The sequence below is a fragment of the Artemia sp. Qi Xiang Cuo genome, chromosome 2 (assembly GCF_049724085.1).
Source record: "Artemia sp. Qi Xiang Cuo chromosome 2, ASM4972408v1, whole genome shotgun sequence".
In the NCBI taxonomy this organism is placed as follows: Eukaryota; Metazoa; Arthropoda; class Branchiopoda; order Anostraca; family Artemiidae; genus Artemia; species Artemia sp. Qi Xiang Cuo.
The window spans coordinates 37065117-37088389 of NC_142795.1; the positions used below are offsets into that span (position 1 = coordinate 37065117).

The 23273-nt window shown below is 35.9% G+C and overlaps 1 protein-coding gene across 1 annotated transcript in view; it reads left to right on the forward strand.

Moving 5' to 3' along the window:
* Nucleotides 1-390: 390 nt before the first annotated feature.
* Nucleotides 391-23273, forward strand: part of mRpS35 (mitochondrial ribosomal protein S35) — a 56372-nt gene continuing 33489 nt past the window's right edge. Inside the window, exons 1-3 of the mRNA XM_089108096.1 lie at nt 391-517; nt 13760-13877; nt 21170-21384. Of these exons, the coding sequence (XP_088964222.1) occupies nt 406-517; nt 13760-13877; nt 21170-21384 (445 nt within the window). The 5' untranslated portion in view covers nt 391-405. The remainder of the gene's footprint in view (nt 518-13759; nt 13878-21169; nt 21385-23273) is intronic.

The following is a 23273-nucleotide window of genomic DNA, read 5'->3' on the forward strand; positions in this document are numbered from 1 at the left end:
ACAACTGCACTTTAAAAGAAAAGCCTCACATTTTTAAGCTATTCGATTCCATATGCTATTAGCCTTCTATTTTGCTGATTTTTCCTCTCCCGTTCCTTTTTTTTAATTTGATGTCGACTACTACAAAAGACTGCATAACTGGATATGGAGGCCTTTTCCATTAAAAATTTACTTATACATGTCAACTCCTTAAGATGTATGTGGGGTTTTATAAGTTTTCAACAAATCGTTTCAAACAATCAGATTTCATTTTCGTTGCCCTTGCTACTTCAAGTTATAGGTTAATTCTTAATTTTTTCGCCCGAAAATAATTTTTTAGCCTAATTGGGCTATTTTCCTTTCCAAGAATATCAATATCTATGTTTGAAGCTTCCTAGAAGAAATAAAAGGAACTTTTATATAAAAATGAAAAGAATTTTTTCTAAGAAATTGCTTTCTCCTTGTATCAAGTCACAATTTTCCTTCTATAATTACTCTGAAATTCCATCAGATTCTGCTGTAGAATCAGGCACTCACAGTAAGTTGACATTTTTCTAATTAAACCTGGGCTAAGCATGGCAGTAAATTTGGATAGGCCTAGGCTAATTTATAGCCTACCTAGCCTATAGGCTGTGCTGGTAGAACAGAAATAAGATAAGAAAAAAACCACTGGTAAAATTCTATTTTAGCTACTTTTGGCTATCTTGGGAAGGGGTTAGGCTAGGAAAATGAAACTTACAGGGATGGGTCTAGAGGCTAAAGTGTGTCCCAGGAAGGTATTTTGAAGTACCTACCTCAGCTCCTTCTTCCTCTAGAGGGTCCTGACCTTTGATGACCTTCAAAAATGTGTGTGTTATAAAAGTGAAACCTTGTAAAATAGATCTTCTGCGTTAAATGAAGTAGCCTACAAAAAAAATGTTTTCATCTTCAAAACTTTGCTCAATCCCAATTTAGGTCAATATCTACCAAATCATATTATTGAGTTAGGACTAAAGTGAATACACCATTTGATGCCTTTTTTTTATGCTGATTACGAATATAATAAGCATTTCTATTGGAAATGAATTTCAGCCCCCCCCCCTATATATGCCAATTCAGGGTTAGGTTGGGTTGGGTTAGGTATAGCCTATATAGGGGGGCAGGGCTGAAATTCATTTCTGATAGAAATGCTTATTATATTCGTAATCAGCATAAAAAAAGGCATTGAAAATGGTGTATTCACTTTATTCCTAACTCAATAATATGATTTGGTAGATATTGACCCCAATTTATAGGGTTATAAAGATATGCAAATGTATTTCCTAAATTTTGGAAAAAAAACATTGATATGATTTAAAATTCTTCTCAAATAACAAGAATTGCATTTTCAGAACTAAAGTCAAAGAAACTAATAACTAAAAATTAAGGCAAAATGTTGTTTTGTCAAAATTTCAATAGGTAGGCTATAGACCTGTCATGTAGGCATATTTTAGGACCCTCTAGAGAGAGATAAAGTAGAGGTAGGTACCTCAAAATAGGCTAGCCTACCTTCCCAGGACACACTTTGGTAAATTTTTACTAAATCATATTATTGACTTACAAATAAAGTGAATATACCACTTGATGCCTTTTTTTATGCTCTTTCCAAATATAATAATAATTTTTGGGTAAATTTTACCAAATCATATTATTGAATTACAAATAAAGTAAACATACCACTCAATGCCTTTTTTTATGTTCTTTCCAAATATAATAATCATTTTTCTCAGAAATGAATTTCACCCCCACCCCTATTTATACCAATTCAGGGTATATATTTGCACATTAGGGGGTTGGGGGTGAATTTTATTTCTGATGTAAATGAGAGATAAGATTAAACTTTCCCCCAACCCCCCTAATGTGCAAATATATACCCTGTATTGGTATATATGGGAGTGGGGGCTAAAATTCATTTCTGACAAAAATGATTCTTATATTCATAAAGAGCATAAAAAAAGGCATCAAGTGCTATATTCACTTTATTTGTAAGTCAATAATATGACTTGGTAATAATTTACCCATTTTTGATGGAAATGAATTTTACCCCCACCCCTTTATACCAATTCAGGGTATATATTTGCACATTAGGGGGTGGGGGTAAAGTTTTAACTTACCTCCCATTTACATCAGAAATAGAATTTTTCACCCCCCCTAAAGTGCAAATATATACCCAGAATTGGTATATAGGCCTATAGGGGTGAGGTGAAATCCATTTTTAACAAAAGTGATTATTATATTTGGAAAGAGCATAAAAAAAGGCATTGAGTGGTACATTCACTTTAGTTGTAACTCAATAATATGATTTGGTAAATATTTACCCATACTTTAGCCTGTAGACCCATTCCAGAAAGTTTCATTTTCCTAACCTAACTCCTTTTCAAGGTAGCAAAAAGAAGCCAAAGTAGAATTTTACCCTACAGACTAAAGGGCAACTTTATAGGTAAATTTTTAGCAGTTCATATCACTGACTTATGAATAAAGTAAACATACAACTTGATGCCTTTTTCATACTCATTACAAATATAATAATCATTTTTGTCAGGAATGAATTTTACCCTCACCCATATATATACCAATTCAGGGTATATATTTGCACATTAGGGGGTGAGGGTAAAGTTTAAACTTACCTCTCATTTGCATCAGAATACCCCCATCCCCTTAATATACAAATATATACCATGACTTGATATATATATAGGGGTGAGGGTAAAATTCATTTCTGACAAAAATGATTATTATATTTGTAATGAGCATGAAAAAAGGCATTGAGTGGTATGTTTATTTTATTTGTAAGTCAATAATATGGACTGCCAAAAACTTACCAATTTCTAGTGAGCCCTATAATTTGGCTAAGATAAAAGTGAAAATGTCATTTGATGCCTTTTCTATGCTTTTTCATAATTCAATAATTGCTTCTGGGACTAATTGCATCTTGAACCCTTAAAGAAGCCCCAAAGGTATTTCATTTTTGGGTACTGTTGCACTAATTGGTACACAGCACTATAGACTGTTCAAGGAATGCAGTTATGGAGACCCATAAAGCAGGTAATTGCTATCTAAATTGATTGCAAAGCATGGGTTTCTCATTGAATTTACAATATTTAAACTGTTGTTTTTTGGGGTTTAGGGAGAGAGGTACCTAGGTTAGGTTATGTATTTAATATATGCTGTGCTTTACCCCCCACCCTCCTAATGTGCAAATATATAGCCCAAATTAGTTTCTAAACTATTATATTCATCCTATTTTATTTTATTAGCATTAACCAAACTTGACTTCTTTTGTGTGTACCATTAAGTGCAACAGTTCCAAAAAATAACCACACAAAGAAGTTGTCAACACTAGTTAAGTTATTGAAAAGTGGTTAAAAACATATCACTAGTTTATAAATACGTTTTTCAAGAGTAGTATATTCCAAAAATACTTATTTATAACAATGCAAACCTCATTTATTAGACAACTCAAATATAAACCATTTTCCTACCATTTAAGTTTTTTGAATGCCATCAACAAAGTAGCACTGAATTTTGAAATTTGAAACTTTGCTGCTGACGATTCAGGGTATATATTTGCACATTAGTGAGGTGGGTAAATTTGTAGTGGGCCATATAATTTAGCTAGTATGAAAGTGAAAACATCATTTAATGCTTTTTTATGCTCTTACATTATTCATATAAATTACCTTCAGGGCCCCTTTAAGGGCTCAAGATGCAATTAGCTCCAGAAGCCATTCTTGAATTATGAAAGAACATAAAAAGGCATCAAATGATGTTTTCACTTTCATCCTAGCTAAATTATAAGGCCTACTTGAAATTTACCAGCTAAGGTATGTCCTGGGAAGGTATTTTGAAGTACCCACCTCCACTCCTTCTCCCTCTAGATGGCCCTCACCTTGATTACCTTTCAAAATATTAGTAGTGTATGTGGAGCCCTGTCAAATGGATTATCTACTTAGCCTAACTAAAGCATCGGAAGATTTTTTTCAGCTTCACAACTTTGCTCAATCCAAATTTATAAGGTTTTAAATATATGCAAATATGTTTCCTAAATTTAAAAAAAACAACATTGATATCACTTAAAATTCTACTCAAATGACAGGAATTGCATTTTCAGAACTAAAACCAGAGAAAAATAAACTGATAATAGAAAATTAAGGTAAAGTGTTGTTTTGTCAAAATTTCAACAGGTAGACCTGTCATGTAGGCAAATTTCAAGACCCTTTAGAGGGAGAAGGAGTGGAAGTAAAAACTTGAAATTACCTTCCCAGGACATACTTTAGCCTGTAGACCCATCCCTGAAAGTTTCATTTTCCTAACCTTACACCTTTTCATGATAGCCAAAAGTAGCTAAAGTAGAATTTCACCCTACTATAAAGAGCCTGAAACCTGTCAAAAATGTCATGTCAAAACTGGCTCATTTTTGAGTAGTTTCTGACTTCTTGAAAATTTCTGTAAATTTGTTTTCATACTAGCATTTACTAGCCTATTAAGACTAAAGATAACACTTATAACAATTCCTGAATCAGCTAGAAATGGCAATTTTTTAGCACTAGACAGTTTTTTTAGAATCACATTTTTCAGGTTTTGATTATTATGGATATGTTTTGAGCACTTTTGGCCTTTTAAGGGCTCAAAATGCAATTTCTCTCAGAAGCAATTACTGAATTATGAAAGAGAATAAAAAAATACATCAAGTGATGTGTTCACTTTTATCCTAAGTAAATTATGCTGTAAGCTATAAATTTACCCTTAATTCTTCCTTGTTAAAACAGATTCTATATTCTATACTTAAAGTAATTTAGTTTTTGCCTGAGTGAGAACAATAGAATTGTGGATATAAATTCTATTTGAAATGGCTTACTGATGCAGATAACAGTGGAAGAACTTACTTACTTACTTAGAACTTAGTTCCTCCTGAACCATTGGTGGAACATAGGGCATTGATGAAGCCTCTCCACTTGTCCCAAAGCAATGCTGCAATGGTGACATCTTCCCATTCAGGTATTATTGAGGTCTCAACCATCCTCACATAAAATTTGAAGAAGGAAACATGATAATCTGGGCTTGGTAAATATATTAATATAATTTAGCTAGATAGATACAGGGCTAGATCTAGAGGGGTCAAGTGCCCCAGGTGGCAAAACAAGCTAAAGAACAAACTTAAAAGAAAAATATCCTGAAAGAAGGCCTGATTCAATGCTTGAAACTATCTAAACCCAGGGGCATAGCTACAGTATTTTTATTGGTTGAAGGAGGGGTAAGAGGGGGTGCTATTCAAATGAATAGAGATTGTTCTGTGTATGAAGGGTACTGTCCCCTTCTCAATCTTTCACTTTTTATGCTAAAGTTTTTTAGTAAGAAAGCTTCTTATTCCAATTAAATGGCCCCTGTTTTTCAGGAGTCATTCTTAAAGAATTGAGACAAAAAGTCAAACTTTATTATAAAGAATAAGGGATTAAGAAGCAAACAACCTCCATCATGTGTGGGATAATATCTGTTTGTGTTAATTTTTAATGTTGCTCCATACTTTGAGTTGGATAAAATTAGCTCTTTATTTAATTTATGACAGTTTTTCAAACAAGGCTGGGAAATCCACCTCATTCACCCATGGAAAATTCCTGCCAAATAAAATCCCCCCCCCCCCAAAAAAAAGTCCATCCTTGCTGAAAATTCTCCCGGGAAATCATTGAAAAAGAAAAATTTTTCAATGAAAATACCCTCTAAAAGGTATTTTTAAATGTATGAAGTATAAACTGTTTGTTCATAATGAACAATCACAAAAAATAATGGAAAACCCATAAAATCAGCCATTTTTTTTTATATATACTAGGTTTATACCTTACCCCATTAGGGAAACTGGGAAACATTTGTTACAGTAGTTATAAAGGAAAAAATATTGATGGGAAATCCAATGGTATATTTTGTTTTCTCATGTATGATTTTATTCTATAAGTAACCTCTAGGCTATATGCAGAACCTTGCTATTTTTTTCAAATCTACTTAGTTTTGCTTTATCAATCAGCTGCTGATGAGAGATAGGTACTCAAAATAATGCAAACCAATAGGACCCTTAAACTTTTCTATATAGCCTAGTGTTGTAACCATATTAGGGGAGCTGGGATGCAATTATCACAGTAGCAACCATTATATCTGAAAAGAGTGTTGATTTGGGAACCAAGTGATATTTCTCTTATTATATTAAAGTTTTTCTTTTAGAAAGAAACTCTGAAAAAAAGATCATCATTATAATATTTGGAAAGAATATTGGGTCCTTTCTGTGACCTTTTTTTTTTTTTTTACTAATCTTTCTAACAATGGAAACCAATTTTGAAGAAAAAAAAAGAAGACAAAACACAAAAAATGGCCACCTTTCATAACAAAAGCAAAAGGGTGATTGAAAATCAAAGCACATATGAGCTGACCATTCAAAAAATTAAATTTGGCAAGAGTTATATCCATTGCTACAGATACAGTTTGTCTATTGACTTATTTTTTGTTAACACAATGACTTGATCCTTTTCAGTAATAAAAAAGGAATATGTATTGTGTATTTTTATAGATCATCATAAATAAGGTTTATGGAAATATCCCCATTATCTTTTTTACAGCATATACATATTCTTTTTTTTCCTTATTTCAGTTGTTTCCCTATTGATTCTAGTAAACCATTTATTGAGGACTTCAAATGCCTTGTCAAAAAGAACCAAATGATATTGTTTTTCGATAGTTTGGCAGAGTTGGAATCATCATCTTTACTTCTAGACTATCAAAATTGTTTAATGAAATCCTTTCTCCCAAAGTTTAGGCTTTCTCCCAACTGTTGACAGATTCTGTAAATATAAAATTTCCCAGGAACTTGGGACTCTATGTTTTACAACCTAGAATAGGATTTGTTTTGTCTTTCCCAGATTTAAAAAATAATTCAAACTTGGAAACTATTTTTAAAGGAACCTGGAAGATAACATTTATAGAAAAATTTTCTAGATTTTTCATTAACTTTAGGAAAATATGGTTTTGTTGTAAAAATGTTCTTTCCTTTGTGAGGTTAACTGGAGAATAGGGAGTGAGTTCATCAGTGTCTTTTTTTCCTTTTTTTTATAATCTGGTCCACAAATTTAATGGGGCAGCCATTACAAAGTAAAATGTCTTTTTTATAATTTGGTTCAGGCTACATGACTGACTAAGCATTTTTTTTCAAATTCCGCCAGCTAAACAAATGACCACTTCTGTTTTCATAGAAGGGGAAATGTGTTCATTTCCCCTTCATTTGAAATTCCTGTTTTCATTTGAAGAGAAATGTAAATTGCAATCATTGTGAGTCAGTTTCCTATAGATGAAAAATCCAAGTTTGGAAGGCCTTTTTATTGTAAAGATATTCATGAAAGGAAGCTCCTTTGAATATTAAAATTTCCACATGTAAACCATAGGTTGGTAGTAAAGGTATTCAAATGCACAAAAAGAATCATTCAGAGAAGCATGCATGCCTTTGGTCCCAAATGGACATTGAGAATATTTCAGTTGAAAACTACTGATCACAGAATTTTCACTGAAATCAATATGGAAAAGTGACAAAGAAGGAAATAAATTAGTTTCCACTTGCAAAATCATAGAAAGAAATGCATATGAATTGAAAATATAAGAGAATTTTACTGCATATTCAAATAAAGCCATGAATGTCTAAATGTCCAGAGTTTTAAAATCAGTGGGTACTGCTTTACCAATCTTCTACCTACCATTGGTAAGCTAAGTGTCTCTTTTTGGTTGCTTTTTTTCCAATTTTCTTCTTTATTGAAGTTTTGTCTAATTTAAGAATTATTTGTTTCCTTCCAGCAACAACAGACAGTATTTCAAAACATTATCCATTGTAGAACCAATCCTGGAAATGCTAGGTGGTAGTGTTTAATTTATTATTATTATTACCAATGAACGATTTAGATTTTGTATAATTTTAGCTACTTTTTTAGGTGTCTATTGAATCCCAAGAGTATACTTTGCAGTGGTATATTTTATGAATTTTTGTAGACCCTTGTTTAAAGACAAAACTTTGTTCTTATTGATCAGTATCTGGTATTTTTTCCTATAGCAAACAATCACTTTCCAGGTGTTGATTTTCAAATAAATTGGCACTGATTTGAGCTTGAAAATTTTTTTAGTTTTTGGTGCCAATTTGCAGAAATAGCACCAAATTTCATTGTGTTCATAAATAAAGTAATCCTCAATCGTTTCCTTCCCTTCAGCATCAAAATCAAAAATCTGAATTGTAGTAATAATAGTTAAATATTTAATAGCCTAGTAAAAGAATTAAAAATTTTAATGAAATAGATATTTGAAAATAATATAAATCATAATAATAAAAGAACTTCACAATAATAATAAAATAACTAAATAATAAGTTGATATCAATCATGCAACTATTGATAAGCTACAGTTGAAATCTGGTGTCTGGGTCCATGATTTTTAGTTTTGAAAATCTTGCGCAAAGGAAATTTTTTGTACTGCTATCATTTGCCCACTGAGCTGCTGAAAAAAGTACCTGAAATAAGCAACGTGTGTTCTATGCTTGAAACCCAAGACAAAATTGGCATTTTTTATTTAGCGTTTTTGCTGTTACCATCCTAGCACAGACACACTCAGCAGTAAACATTCTACTGTTGCAACATCAGTCAATCATAAAAGATTGTAAGCCTTTTGTGTTTTCAGTGAAAACAATTTAAAAAAGATAATTTATCCATTCCTCAGAATTAATTACACGGTTAAAGACTGTAGATTATAGACTATCTTTAACCGCACACAGAATTTTATTACAGGCAATATTTCATCATTTGAAAATAATAACTACTTCTCCTTTAGTACACTCTATTGTTCTGATGTGCTTTGTTTTCAGAAAGTTAGCATGTCGGTTTTCAAAAACAGTTCGTTCCCAGGTGTAAGAAGAAAAAGAAGCAATATTTTGAAAAGAAAAGCTTTTATATAAAAAGAGGCTATATCTTTATAAAGAAAAGCATTCTTTATAATTATATTATTAAATGTATTATAAATGTATGCATTTTTTGAATAGTTTTACTAGTATGCATGTATTTCACAAGTTTTACCTAACATCGGGATACCATAAAGATCTTATGGTAGACTCTCCACTATGTTGGGTAAAGAAAGTAAAGCGTCTAAACCCGTTAAGACAGGTGGTATTCTTCTGATGAGCCCTAATGAAAGGCTACTACTTGGAAATATTTTGCTAGATTTAAGGTGCTTTTGTTTGTAAATTTATAATAACTTACATTTATTGATGACGACTTTGCATGGATTTTGACATTTCGATTTGGTTAAGCGGTTCGGTTATACTGTTTTGTCCTTGGTAATTGGATAGATGAGTAAGGTTGAAGCCTCGTTCAAGTATCTCAATTGCTGGAGTAGGATGACAGCCATTTTTTTCTTTGCTCTCTCTGTCTCTTTTTTTTTTAGCCAAGTAATTACCTCTAAAACATTATATTGTTAAATTTTTAATTCTGGCTTTAAATTTCAGAATTTAATTTGAATTAAGATTTATATTCTTTATTTTATCAATTCTCAGGCAGTTTAAGGAGCCAGAATTAAAAATTCAAAACACTTAGCTAGAAATAAACTCAAGCACTTTCCTTTAAAGCTTTGACGAGCTTGTTGTTATCATGTATAAAAATAAACTTGTTTTCACGGTGTGGAGCCAACATAGAACACATAGCAGTGATAATCAGTCCTGCACCCCTGAAAACCCTTTCTGCTGTGGCACTTGTTGCTGGCAACAATAGAACTTTTCTTGCCAAAGCTGCAATCCATGACAGCTGAATATAATGTATTTTTCAGTAGGCAATGGTTTGATTGAATGAATCAACTTTGGCAGGATCATCTCCTGGCATGTGCTGCCAAGGCCAGATAAAAATCGACTTAACGCCAAATCACATCATCATTTTCACCCTGCTCTGCATCATCACTCTTACACATTTATCTGATCAAGTAGCCTCCTTTTTTGTGTAAGATCATGAGGAGATTTAGAGTTTCTGCTCTTCTGATAAAATCCATTAGCCATACTCACACAACTGATTGGGTACCTGATCCACTGAAAGCACCAGAGGTTGCAGCCTCCTCTTCAAGCTTTTCGAGGGCCCTCTCCTCTTCGGACAGAAGAATTTCTACTGCATTAAAATGCTCACCACAAGTTGAACTGGAGGGGCCTGGAGTGTTGATTGGACAAATTCCGTCCATGTGAGATGTGATAAAGTACCTTATGTCAGTCTCTAGCACTAGAATCTTAACCATTTAGAACCACAATTCCCTTTTTGTCATTGAACCATCAAGAAGGTTCAGATGGTCATCAGTCTCATTTATCTTGAATGTTTCAAAGTCTGAAAGCGCAGCTGACACCTTGAAATGGGAAGCGAAAGTCAATCTTGTTTATCATCTTTTCTTTCAGAAACAAAATACAGCTACTATCATTAGGTTGCTCCTCAAGGTGACCTTCTAGGAGAAGCCATTAGAACAGAGCAACATTTAGGGTGGGAAATTATTCTCCCTCAATAGCCTCAACTGTAGTAGAAAAATTTGATAGTACAGAGCAAAGGTCACGTATCAGTTCATATTCCTCATCATCTAGAGTAAGGTAAGTTTCCCCAATTTTCGCTGCTGCCGACCATATCAGTGGCGGCGTCGCCACGCTGAAGCCTTTTCGGTGGCGTGTCGCCGGTTTTTGGCGCAGCTTCGGGGAGTACATGGAAGTGGAACAAAATGAAAGGGGACACATTCGGCCTTTTTTTTTTCTTTTTTTTTAACTGCTGATAAATGAGTGCGCTTGCAGAGGGTATATCACAAAAAATAACTAAATTGGAAGTCATAAATGATATATTTTTCCTAGGAAGGGAGAGGATGATAAGAAAATGCTAGATAATTTGATTAGGGAGTGTTGAGGAATTCAAAGAAGTTTGAAGTGTCTGGGGATTTAGCCCAAATTAGCCCCTGCCTTCGACCCTAAGCAATTCAAAGCCTACTTGTTATAAAATGAGTATTAATTAAATTTATAAACCCTAAACTAAATAATATTTCAACAAAATTTGTAATTTATTTATGTCAAGAAAATTTCTACCTATTGGTTTTCAAATTATAGGAGGGGTATTATCTTTTGAAGCCCAGGAAAATCAAAACCTTTAAAAATTTAATTAAGAGTGGAAAAAAATATAGACTAAAAAAGCTCTACTGATCTTCTAGCTACGGGGCAACTCTAAAACAGCAACTTTACCCTGTATTTCCTAGGGAATACCTTATTTTACCAATTTTACTGACCAGGTTTCTATTTTCCGGGAATTTTACAACAGTAGCTACAATATGCAGTATAAACAGCAACACAGGAAAATTATCTAGTATTATTTAGAATATATTATTTAGTAATAACCAATAACAGACACCGGGGACTGTTCATCTGTCCTTCTACTATCTCTACCATAAGCCACCAAAATTCATTGTAATTGTTCTGATTTTCGAAATTCGGAAGCATTGGCTTTGTCTTTCTTATGATTTTTCTTTCAGTGTAGTTACTATAGTTAACTGAATTTTACAATGCTTTATTGTAAGGGATAGTAGCTGCTGATATATATGCACATCTTGAGTACAAGCTACAAGCTAACATTTAGTTTGTATAATTGAAGGATTTATGCTTATTTTCACTTCAAATCTCGTCAGTCGAATCATAATCCGCTGAGCTACAATTAAAAGTTGCCTTAAGCATTCTGTCGACTTAATAATTTATGATTTTACTGACCACAGTAGCCGAATTTCCTGAGGTACAAGGTTGTAATAGCCTCCACATAGTAACTAGACACTGTAATAACTTGACAATCCATAATAACAACACACTACAGCATTCAAATTAAAATAAGAAATAAAGAGGCAATTTTAAGCACCTTCTGAAATTCAAGTGAATCTGTGAATTTGACTCATTGTACATGCATAGAGCCAGCCATATTTGTATCACACATGCTAATAAGATAAGGTGGTGAAGATTCCTTTTAGGCTTGCAGACTGATGCTAGAGAGATATTTATTTAAAAAAAATCGCTATCACAAGCCCACAAAGGGCCGAATTCGGACTTTGGAGTCGACAACATAAATGGTTACACTAAAAATGCAAAGAACAACAACAAAATAGAGAAAACCATAATGAACAATAATTTAAAAGTCAATAATTAAAACTGTAAAAAGTCAATTAAAAAATTAAAAAGATAAAAACTGGTCAAACTAAACTTAGAGCAAGACAGAAATGCAATAAAAACTGGTCAAACTAAACTTAGAGCAAGAAATAAATGCATTTAAATTAAAAAGGATACTAAGAAAATGTCAATAATTCAACTACAGTAAATCAATAAAAGAGTTAAAAACAATAAAAACTGGTAAAAAAAAAGAAAAAAAAAGGGGGGGGGAAGCAAATGAGTGCAAGAACCTGGGCAGTACCATCAGCTAATAAAAAAAAAGAGGGGGGGGGAAGAAACTACTGAGACATTTTATTAATTTTTTTCTGTAATGAACGAGCGAAAAATTGTTTCGGAGCTGTAAGTAACGTAGCGAATGAAGGACAAAACAAGAGTTGGCTCGGAAACAACTCGAGGCGGCCGTAATCTAGATGGAGAATAGTATTTAGGGACAATATCTCCCGGCCGTGAGCTTATTATGGTATTTTTTGCGAAACAGAGGCACAACAAAATCCTCCTTTGCTCCAGGGTTTTCAGACTAGCTTTTTTTAGGAGCAGAGAGTATGACACCTTGCCTTCTTTGAAAATTATTTGCAAGGCTCTTTTTTGAATTGATTTGATTTTTTCTGATTCTTTGCGAGAGATACCAGGGTGCCAAACTGGACAAGCATATTCTAGATGGGGGCGGACAAAAGACGTGTAAATTCGTAAGGAGTGGGAAGGGGGGACGCTGAATTTATTTAGGAGCTTAAGGAGGGCAATAGACACATTAGCTCTATGGATGATGTCTTTAACGTGGATATCCCACTTTAAATTTGAAGAAATTGTGACGCCAAGTCTAATGCATAGTTTCCTTATATAACTGGGAAGGGAATCATTCATAAGATTGGTTATCACAGAAAAAATTGGTTATCACATCCCTCACAGAGAAATTGTGGAAATGTAGCCTAACCTAAAATGGTGTTTCAAACCTACCCCACTAAATTTTGGATGTGTGGTTATGGTGCCTATTGTGTTTAAGTTTATTTTTAGTTGGTGTCCAAATTTTAAAAGGGGATTAGGGCATTTATTCAGGAGAGGTTAGACGAAAAATCGAAAGAAAAAAGACACAACATATGTAGATTCCCAAGCACTTAAAAGGATCAATCACAATGAGATTTTACTTGTGCCAATGTTCAGCCAGATCCAAAATCCAATGTTAGCTGGTTCTTCTGACCACATTTGGGTGTTACTTTACTGTTGACCCGCTATACCTCTTGTATGTAAGTTTACGTTTAGCCGGCGCCAAATTTTGTTAAGAATATTTTGATTTGTTGGCCTTAACTATACTGAAATTAGTTAAACTTTGGATTTGGTTAATACTAGTTCTGAATGCTAGCAAAACTTATGTTGCAAAATTGTTAAAATCCAATTTATTTCAAAATTGGCTGTTGCTAAATCTTAGAATTTGTAAGATCTTAATGTGAATAGATTGTAGCATAATTTTGCAAAGTTCTAAGTTGCCCTCCCCCCTTTCTCACCTATGACAACCAAGTCATAATGTATAATATTTTGTAGGTGATAATAGTGATGAGTTTCCTGTTTATAATTTTAAACCAGAGAAAGGTGGGGCTTCAACAGAAAATAGACGAAGACATGGAAGAACAACAGTTAAAGATCAGGATCTGGTTATGAGGTAATATGTTCCTGTTTATATTTAAATAAAGCGCATGAAAAAAGACATTTTTCAATGCATTTTAATCTGTGTAAGATAAAATTTGATCCTTCAGAAAGTACGTCTTTGGTTAAAAAGCTTTTGAAGGTTATCTGGATGTGTAATTTCACTGTCTTCCTCTCCACTGTGCAAGTATGCTTATATTACGAAGCTAACAAACTGAGTGTGAATCCAAATAACAAAAACCCTTGACATACCTTAAAATACCCAGGGCCAGGCACGTACGCAGGGGGAAAGGGGGTGAGGGGATGGGGATGGGAGGGTGAAATTGGGGTACATGCTCCCTTCGCCATAATCTAGAAGCTTTACAACTTTAGAATGTTTTCCTATGCTTGCCACCAATTTTGGCGTCTCTGTTATAGCCGTGCCTCCCCCAAAACAAACTTCTGTATGCATGCCTGTCCTGGATATATCCATCATTTTTTACTTCTCTTATTATGTGAGAACCTGTGTTTACAGATTGATTAGATAGTATCTTACTTACTTACTTACTTATGTCCCATCCGTCCTTGAAGGTCGTTTTGGGGCCTCTTCTTTAACCAGTTCATTGATGTGCCTCCTGTAGGTGCTTCTGTTGTCGGCCAGGCGGCAGAGTTGTGGCAGGTTGTAAGGTGAAAAGTTTCCCTTCCATCTCTTCGGAGGGCGACCTCAGGGTCTAGAACCGTGTACTCGTCCATCGAAGGTTACCTTCGAGAGACGAGTGCTAGCCATGCGTTGTGTATGTCCAAGCCATTTGAGTTGCTGCAGTTTAATTTTGTCCAGTATTGCAAATTTGACTTTCAGATTATGGAGAAGCTTGGAGTTGGAGATTCTGTCATGGAAGGTGATACCAGCGATGCGTCGTAGGGATTTGGTTTCAAAGGAAACTAGGAAGCATGGATCGTCTGTTTTAAGCGTCCGGCATTCACAGGCATAGATTGCGATCGGAATAATGATCGGTAGAGAAGAGTCTCGTTTTGAGAGTTGTTGTTAAGTTCTTATTCCTCCAGTTTGGCATCAGAGCTTTAAAAATGGAGTTTGCAAGTGTCAGGCGTCTCTTGATGTCTTTGAGTTGGTTTTTATCATAAGTAAGTAAGCTCCCAAGGTAGGCGAAGCCTTCCACCCACTCAATGGTACCTTCACCAAGCTGAAGGCTGAGATTTACCTGGAAATAGAATTTGCGTGAACAGCGCATGGCTTTCGTTTTTGAGGTGTTGATTGCCATCCCGAAGAGGTTGGTGGACGAGTGAACGCTGTTAGCCTGAGATTGTAGATCTTGAAGGGACTCGGCTATTAGGACTATGTCATCAGCATATGCCAGTTTATCTATCACCACTCCTCCGACAAGGGCGCCGGGCGGGTTATCTGTGAGTGAAAGGGCTGCAGTTAGGAAGAGCTTGAACCAGCTCCGGTGATATTAGGCAACCTTGAAGTACTCCAGTAGAGGTTTTGAAGCTCTCGTTAAGTCCTTCTCCAGTCATGACGCGGCTACTAAACTTTATATACATGTTTTTGATCAGCGAGATCAGGTTAGATGGGATGCCAAAGTGAAGAAGGATGTGCCATTGACCATCTCTCGATATCCGATCGAAAGCTTGTTTAAAGTCTATGAAAAGGTGGTAGATGCTGCGGCCAAGTTCGTTATACTTTTCCATGATCTGCCTAACAGTTAATATCTGATAAATTAATAATCTATTTGGTCGAAAGCCGGCTTGGTCTTTCACAATGACCATAGAGAAAATGGCTTGTATACGCCCGAGCATGACTCTTGTGAAGATTTTTGCTGCGTGGCTGGTAAGACTTATTGGGAGGTAGCTGTCGCAGACAGCTTTAGAGCCTTTCTTATGCAGAGGGATTATCGTGGCTTCGCACCAGGGTGAGGGGAAGTGACATTTTTCCCAAGCAGCTGTGGTAATTTTGTGGTAAAGGTCAAGGAGTGGTTTGCAGTTTACCTTCAGTAGTTCGGGCTGGATTCCATCGGGGCCGAAAGCTTTGTTTGTCCTCAAGTCTTTGATAGCGGCTTCTATTTCAGAGTGAAGAGGGAGAGGACTTGGATCTGTAGAGGTTATAGGGAAAGTGCTGAGAATCGTTGGGTCTGGGTGGATGTCCAGATTCAGTTTATTTTTAAAATGGTTTTTCCATCGAGAGCGGATTCCGTTTGTGGATTGTATTTGGTTTCCCTGTTTGTTAAGAAGGGAAAACACCTTTATTCATTTCTTATTGGCCAAGTCTAGTAATCTTCTAAGCATGTAGTGGGGGGTCTCTTTTCTTCAAGGCTGATTCACATTGATCACACATCTCTTTAATAAAAGAACGATGAGCACGTCTGATGGATTTCTCAACAGCTCGTTTGAGTTGCTTGTACCGGTCCCTACTTTCTTTATTTTGCTTGTTCGTGAGTTGGCGCTTTTCGTCGTAGAGTGAAGTGATCTCGTCTGTTATCCAAGGATTCTGAATGTTATTTTTGGGTACCCAGTGTGGAATGATCAACATCACATATGATTTTTGTGCTGCTAGTCACCAGGTTGTCGATATCTTCCTTGGACAGGATAGGTGGAGATCTCGACGTGAGCTCAGAAATTTTTCGGATAGAATGGTGATATAGGCCATACACGTGTTTTTGTCTTTTACTAGATCTAATTGAAACTTGGAGAGTTTCTGAGATAGCTTTCATGCTATTTTAAGTCTTGTTTTGAACTTAGACATGCCAAGTGAGCGGTCGCTGTCAAAGTTACCAACAGGTAGCGTGACTGTGTTTAGGACAGACGTTTTCCAACGTCTAGACTCGAGGATATAGTCTATTAAGTTTGTAGGTTTTCCATCCGGTGAGGTCCAGGATGTCTTACGGCGAGGTCTGTGCTTGAACAGTGTGTTTGTAATGACTAAATCGCTGTCTCTGCAGAATTTGATAAGGCGTTCTCCTCTTCTGTTCATTTTTCCATGTCCAAATTTGTCCATTACATCTTCGTGTCCTGTGTGGCTGTTTCCGACGATGGCGTTGAAGTCACCAATGACAAAGATTATGTCCTTTTTAGGGACAGAATCAACCAGACTTTGAAGATTGAGATAGGAGTTTTCAGACTCTTCGTCGTTTCTGCTGGAATCCGGAGCGTATACTTGGATAATTGTGAGGTTGGTGGGTGAACCTTTCAGGCGGATCATGATGATCCGCCTGAGGGGGGTTACGGAGATTAAGGACTTTCTGGCTTTATTCGACAGTAGGAAACCTAGACCTTTTCAATGTCTCTTATCATTACGTCTCGAAAGTAGAAGGATGACATCTCCATGTTTCTCTTCACCAGTGACTGGAACATGGGTTTCGGCGAGACCGCAAACGTGCCAGCTGTACCGTTTTATCTATCTTAGGAGTAGGTCTATTTTTCCTTGTTTAGCGAGGGTTCTAGTGTTGAGAGTACCTATTGACATAGTTATTTTTGGAGAAACAAAAGCCTCCAGGGTTGGAGTTGTCAACGTAGATATATTCGCGTGATTACGGTTGTCGAGTCGTCGGCTGCCCCGGACGCGGTATCTCTTAACGCATTATTGTCGGGTACCCCAGACGCGGTAGCACTGGTTTTCATATTTGATCTCTTATTCGTATTCATATTCATCATTAAAATTAAAGAAGGGGCTTCTTGGCTGGCTTTGGGACAGCGGTAAGTCACTCCTGTCTGTCCCTAGCAGGGGCTGACTGTATCTATTGCCGAGAGTGCGCCCTTTTGGTGTCCTGCCACATCAGCAATTTAACCTAGTACTCGGGGAAGATTTGTGACTGACCGAACGTATTCATACACCGATGGGCCCTGCCCCGTGCACATCAAAGTAGTCATCCTCATCCTCCATCTTAATTTAAGACTACCAGACAAGGGTGCTCCAGCTATGTTTCAAGACCCCCAGAGACTGGGTTCTCCCTTGGTCCGCGCCTCACTACCCATGAGGTACCCTACATATCTGCAGGGCGTTCTCCTATCCGCCACCTGGGGACGCGCTGAGTGGCCTGGGGCAGGCCCCACTGAGAACTCTGAAGTTCTCAGTAGTTCTCAGAATAGTATTGTATACTCCAAAAAGGTTATTACTAGGCTAGCTCTGAGACATTTGAAAACATTAACACGTTGCATAAAAATAAGAGATAAAATTAAATAAGATACAAATTTTTGGAATATATTTAAAAAACAGTCAAAATACTGGAATAAGTAGCATCCAAAAAATATAAGTCAAAATTTTATAAAACTAACTAAACAAGTCAAAAGACTCCGAAGTGTGCCAACTGCGGTGGCTCTCATGTATCATAGAGTTTCACTTGCTCGGTCATAAACAGTTTCCTTGTTTCGAAAAATAAAGTAATAAATGATGAAAGAAGATATTTATTTTATTTCATTTACTATTAATGGGACTCATCATAAGGAATCGGTTAGTGATGAAATTCTCCAGAATCAGGACATAGTGTTTATCCAAGAGCATCTTCTAACTAATATCAGTATTAATGTTCTTAAACGAAGTAGTGATCATATTATTTTTCATACCCCTGCCCAAGTTACCTCCGGCCGTCCGTCCGGAGGACTTGCATGCATGTTAAAGAAACGTTTGGAGATCTTTTCCCCAACTCTCCATGGTTCAAATGATAGTTATCTGGCGGTCAGGTTGGGCAATACACTTCTCATTAACGTGTACTTACCGTGTGACTATCGCACGGTAGCCTCTACGAACAGTTTCGCCAAATCCTGCGCAAACCTAAAAGCTCTTTTAAGTGACGCCACTGCCAAAGGATTAGAGGTCTTAGTCAAAGGTGATTTTAATGCTGACATCAAGTGCTTCTCGCCCCGATCCGATTCGCTGTTAAGTGCTCTGCCCCCTCATTTTCTTTCACAAAAATTAGTAAATTATTCGTATATCCATAATTCCGGTAGTCTGTCAGATCTGGATCTCGTTGTTCATTCAAGTGGGCTGAAGCCATCTGCTGTTGAAGTCCTCGCTGATCAACAAGATTATGACCACTTACCGCTATCGTTCAACGTTTCTTTGGACATTCAGCAAGTAAATGGTACAAAATGTAGACATAATAAGTGGTTTACTGTCAGCGACTGGAAGAGGGGTGATATGGATCTATATTTATTTACATTGAGCAGTTTGTTAGCATCGATCCGTGTTCCGTATCATATTCTTCAGTGCTCTCTTTATGTCGAAAATAGAAAAGCTGAGTTAAATGTTGATTATAACTAGATTGTATCGCGTCTCAAACGTGCGGAAGAATTAAGTGTCCCGAAAAATATAGTAAAAGTAAAAACTCGGAAGTCGTTTTGGAATTTGGATCCTGATTTAAAAACTATTAAAAATAAAGCAAAATTTTGGCTTCGGATTTGGGTTTGTTGCGGTAGGCCTAAAAGAGGTGTTGTATTTGAGATAAAGCAAAGCACAAAATTAAAGTATAAGAAATACCTTAGATCTGTTAGATATAAGAGCCTTAATTTTCCGATTTCACGCAAAGAGTGGACAGAGGTGATGACTCCGGAGAAGGTTGAAAATGATTCAGATTCCTATATTTCAGATCAAACCTGGACTGAATATCATTCTTCAAATTTTTCTAAGGTAAACTACTCTGTCCATTCCTACTTTAGTATGTTTGTTCATAAGTATTTGCCCCTTACAGTCTCACATGACAACATTTTTACTGTGTCTCTATCATCTGTCGAAACTGCAGTTAAAAAACTGAAATCTTCATCTACTTACTCTGATGGAATTTCTTCGCTTCACCTGCAGCCAGATTGCGAACTCCTGATTTTGTACCTTAAGTTGCTTTTTCAAATCTGTTCAAGTTCGTCTCTGGTACCTGATAGCTTTCTGTGCGGTACGGTAACTTCTATTCTCAAAAAAGGAAAATCCCCTCTTAATTGTTCTTCGTATCGACCTATTACGGTATCTTGCAATCTGAGCAAAGTACTAGAATATATTCTTTTTCCGCATCTTACTACTGGTACTGATTTTGGAGAGAACCAGCTTGGTTTTCAGCCTGGGATCGGATGCAGTCATATTCACCGAATTCTTTCTACTCTTCTTTTAGATGCTTCACGAAATAAACAATCTATTCACCTTTGTGCTCTTGATATTTCTAAAGCTTTTGATTCTGCTAACCATTTTCAGCTTTTTCACTCTCTTCTTACTAAAGGAATTAACCTTTCTGTAATTTTGTTGCTGAAGAACTGGTACTCATCATCTTTTCTTAATGTTAAAGTTAATGGCTCAGTTTTTGAAAAAAATCTTTTAAAAAACAGCCCTAATATCATTACTTCAAGATGTTTTTTAAAAGATTTAAAAAAAAACTCTTTTCAGTTTTAATGATTGAATACTATCTTAAGTTTCTTTTATATTGTTTTTTATTCTCTTCGTTTGTTTTTCTGAGGACGGCCCTTGTATATAGGGTCGAAATATTCATTTAAAGTTGCGTTCCACTGTCTTGTATAAAAATTTCCCTGTTGTTCTACTTATTGTTTATAGGTTGAAGATTGAGGTTGGTTACTCTAGGATTGTTGGAAATAGAGGAAAATATAATCGTAAAGCCTCATGTAAATTATATTCGTTTTTTTTGTAATCATTTAGTTCTATACCTTTCTGGCTTTTACCCTCTGTTAAAAAAGAATGATATTTCTTCTTTGCGTGTCCAGTACTTTCGATTTTGCAAATTCCTTCTTTGTCTCCCTCCTTGGTACCATAATGGGAAGATAATGTCAAAATTCGGACTGAATGATGTTTTTGGGAAAGTTGCCTTGTTGAGCAGAAAGCTGTCAGATATAAATAAGAATCAACTACCGCTGTTTCACGGTCTTGAGTGTATATTTTTTTCGTAGTTTGTGTTTTTTTTTTTTTTTTTTTTATTCTTGAGTGTATATATTTTTTTGTGTCTTGAGTGTTTAGTATTTTTCGTAGTTTGTGTCTTTTTTTACTCCGCTATTTACCATGTTGTTATTAGTGGGTAAAAAATACATAATTAATAAAAAAAAATTAGCACAAAAAAGTAAATTTAATTTAAGTGATACTTTGAAATGTTTTCTGTATTGAAACATTGTAAAACATGAGACACTGTAAAACACATTGTAAAACACTGAAATAAAACATTGTAAATTGAATGTTAACATAACGAGTTCCCTTAATTTTTCCTTTTGCTAAGATAGCTGCAACACACAACAGGTAAGCTTGTTATCTGTAGAAGTTCACTTGAAATGTTGAGTTGGGGTATATTATTTTATAATCATAATTTGTTGTTATTTAAATATTTTCAGATACAAACAAATGCCAATTGATCAAGACTGGACTAGTGTATGGCCAGTAGCAAGGTCTTTTCACCCAGCCTCTGTGCCACTACCGATCCGACAAGGCTATCCAAAAAAAGACCAAGCTCCTCCTGGCAAATTTGCAAATGCAGAATTGATGAAAATTCCCAACTTTTTACATTTAACTCCACCTGCAATCAAAAAGCACACAGAGGCTCTTAAACGTGAGTTTCTCTTCGGTTTACTAGGGTCACTTTTATTCGCCAGACCTAGGACCATAGCGTTTATAGTCCTATTGGTTAAATACCTGTATTCAGATATTTGAAATAAGAATAGTTTCAAGCGTTTTTTTTTGGCTTCAGGTCTCTGGTGACTTCTCACTTTTGATTGCTGGATGAACTGGTCACTAGACTCTAAAGAATCTATCAAGCTCAGAGGATCTGTTAAAAGAGAATACTTAAAACGTAACCCTGGATTTAGCTCTTGTGTAACCAATAGTTTATGTATATATTTACTTCAATATAATGCCATGTTATTTGATTTTTATCACACTTTTCTGGTCCCGCAAAAAAACGGAGGACTGCTATGAACCTGTTACTCGAAAATTGAAAGTGCCATTTCCATTTTTATGAGCATGAAAAATAATCCTCTAATCATAGGCAGCGCAATAGCGCTGCCTTAATGTAAAGAATGACGTTGGCACAATTTATTATTTATTATTTTTTTTTTTTGGTTGGTCTTAGACCAGGGTACTTCGTATCGAAGGACTTGTCGTAGAAACTTCGAAAAGGACTCGTTCGATTGGAAATTAGAATGGCTTGTGCCCTTTTTAATAGTCGAAAGTCACTGGAAGGCAACTAACACCCCTTCCACGCCCACAATTTCCCCAAACACATCCAATCAAAATTTTGAGATAGGCATTTTGTTCAACGTAGTTGAAAGATATAGAAATTATGTCTTTAAAGTTTTGGAAATTAGGTCTTTGATGATGATAACCCCCTCAGAGCCCTCAGTGCAAGGATTGTAAGTTATGCCTTGGGGACATATAAGGTTTTTATCGAAAGCTTTGTCGTTGAAGCTTCAAAAAGGGCTCATTTGATTGGAAATTGAAAGGGCTAGTGCCCTTTTTAATAGTCGAAAGTGATTGGAGGGCAGTTAACCCCTCTCACGCTCACCATTTTCCCAAACACATCCATTCATAAATTTGAGATAGTCATGTTGTTCAACGTAGCTGAAAGTTTTGGAAATTATGTGTTTGAGGATGACAAACCCCCCACACCCCTCTGGGCAAGGGTTGTAAGTTATGCCCTTGGGGCATATAAGGTTTTTATAGAAAGCGTTATCGTAGAAACTTCAAAAAAGACCGATTCAATTGAAAATTGAAAGGGCTTGTGCCCTTTTTAATAGTCGAAAGTGATTGGAGGGCAACTAACCCCCCTCACACGCCCACCGTTTCCTCAAACAGATGCAATCAAAATTTTGAGATATCCATTTTGTTCAACGCAGTTGAAAGTTTTGGAAATTATGTCTTTGAGGATGATAACCCCCCACCCCCCTCAGGGCAAGGGTTGTAAGTTATGCCCTTGGGGAATATAAGGTTTTTATAGAAAGCGTTGTCGTAGAAACTTCAAAAAGGGCTCATTTGATTGGAAATTGAAAGGACTAATGCCTTTTTTAATAGTAGAAAGCGATTGGAGGGCAACTAATCCCCCTCTGACGCCCATCATATCCCCAGCACATCCAATCAAAATTTTGAGATAATCATTTTTTCAACGTAGTTGAGAGTAAAAGAAATTAGGTCTTTAAGGATGACAATCCCCTCCACATCCCTCAGGGTAAGGGTTGTAAATTATGCCCGGGGGCATATAAGGTTTTTTTTTTACAGAAAGCGATGTTGTAGAAACATAAAAAAGGGCTCATTCTATTGGAAATTGAGAGACCTAATGCACTTTTTAATAGTCGAAAGTGATTGAACGGCGACAAACCCCTCTCTCACGCCCACCCTTTCCCCAAACACATCCAATCAAAATTTTTAGATATCCATTTTGTTGAACGTAGTATGAAAATCAGGAAATTAGGTCTTTGAGGATGACAATTCCCCCCCCCCCCCCAA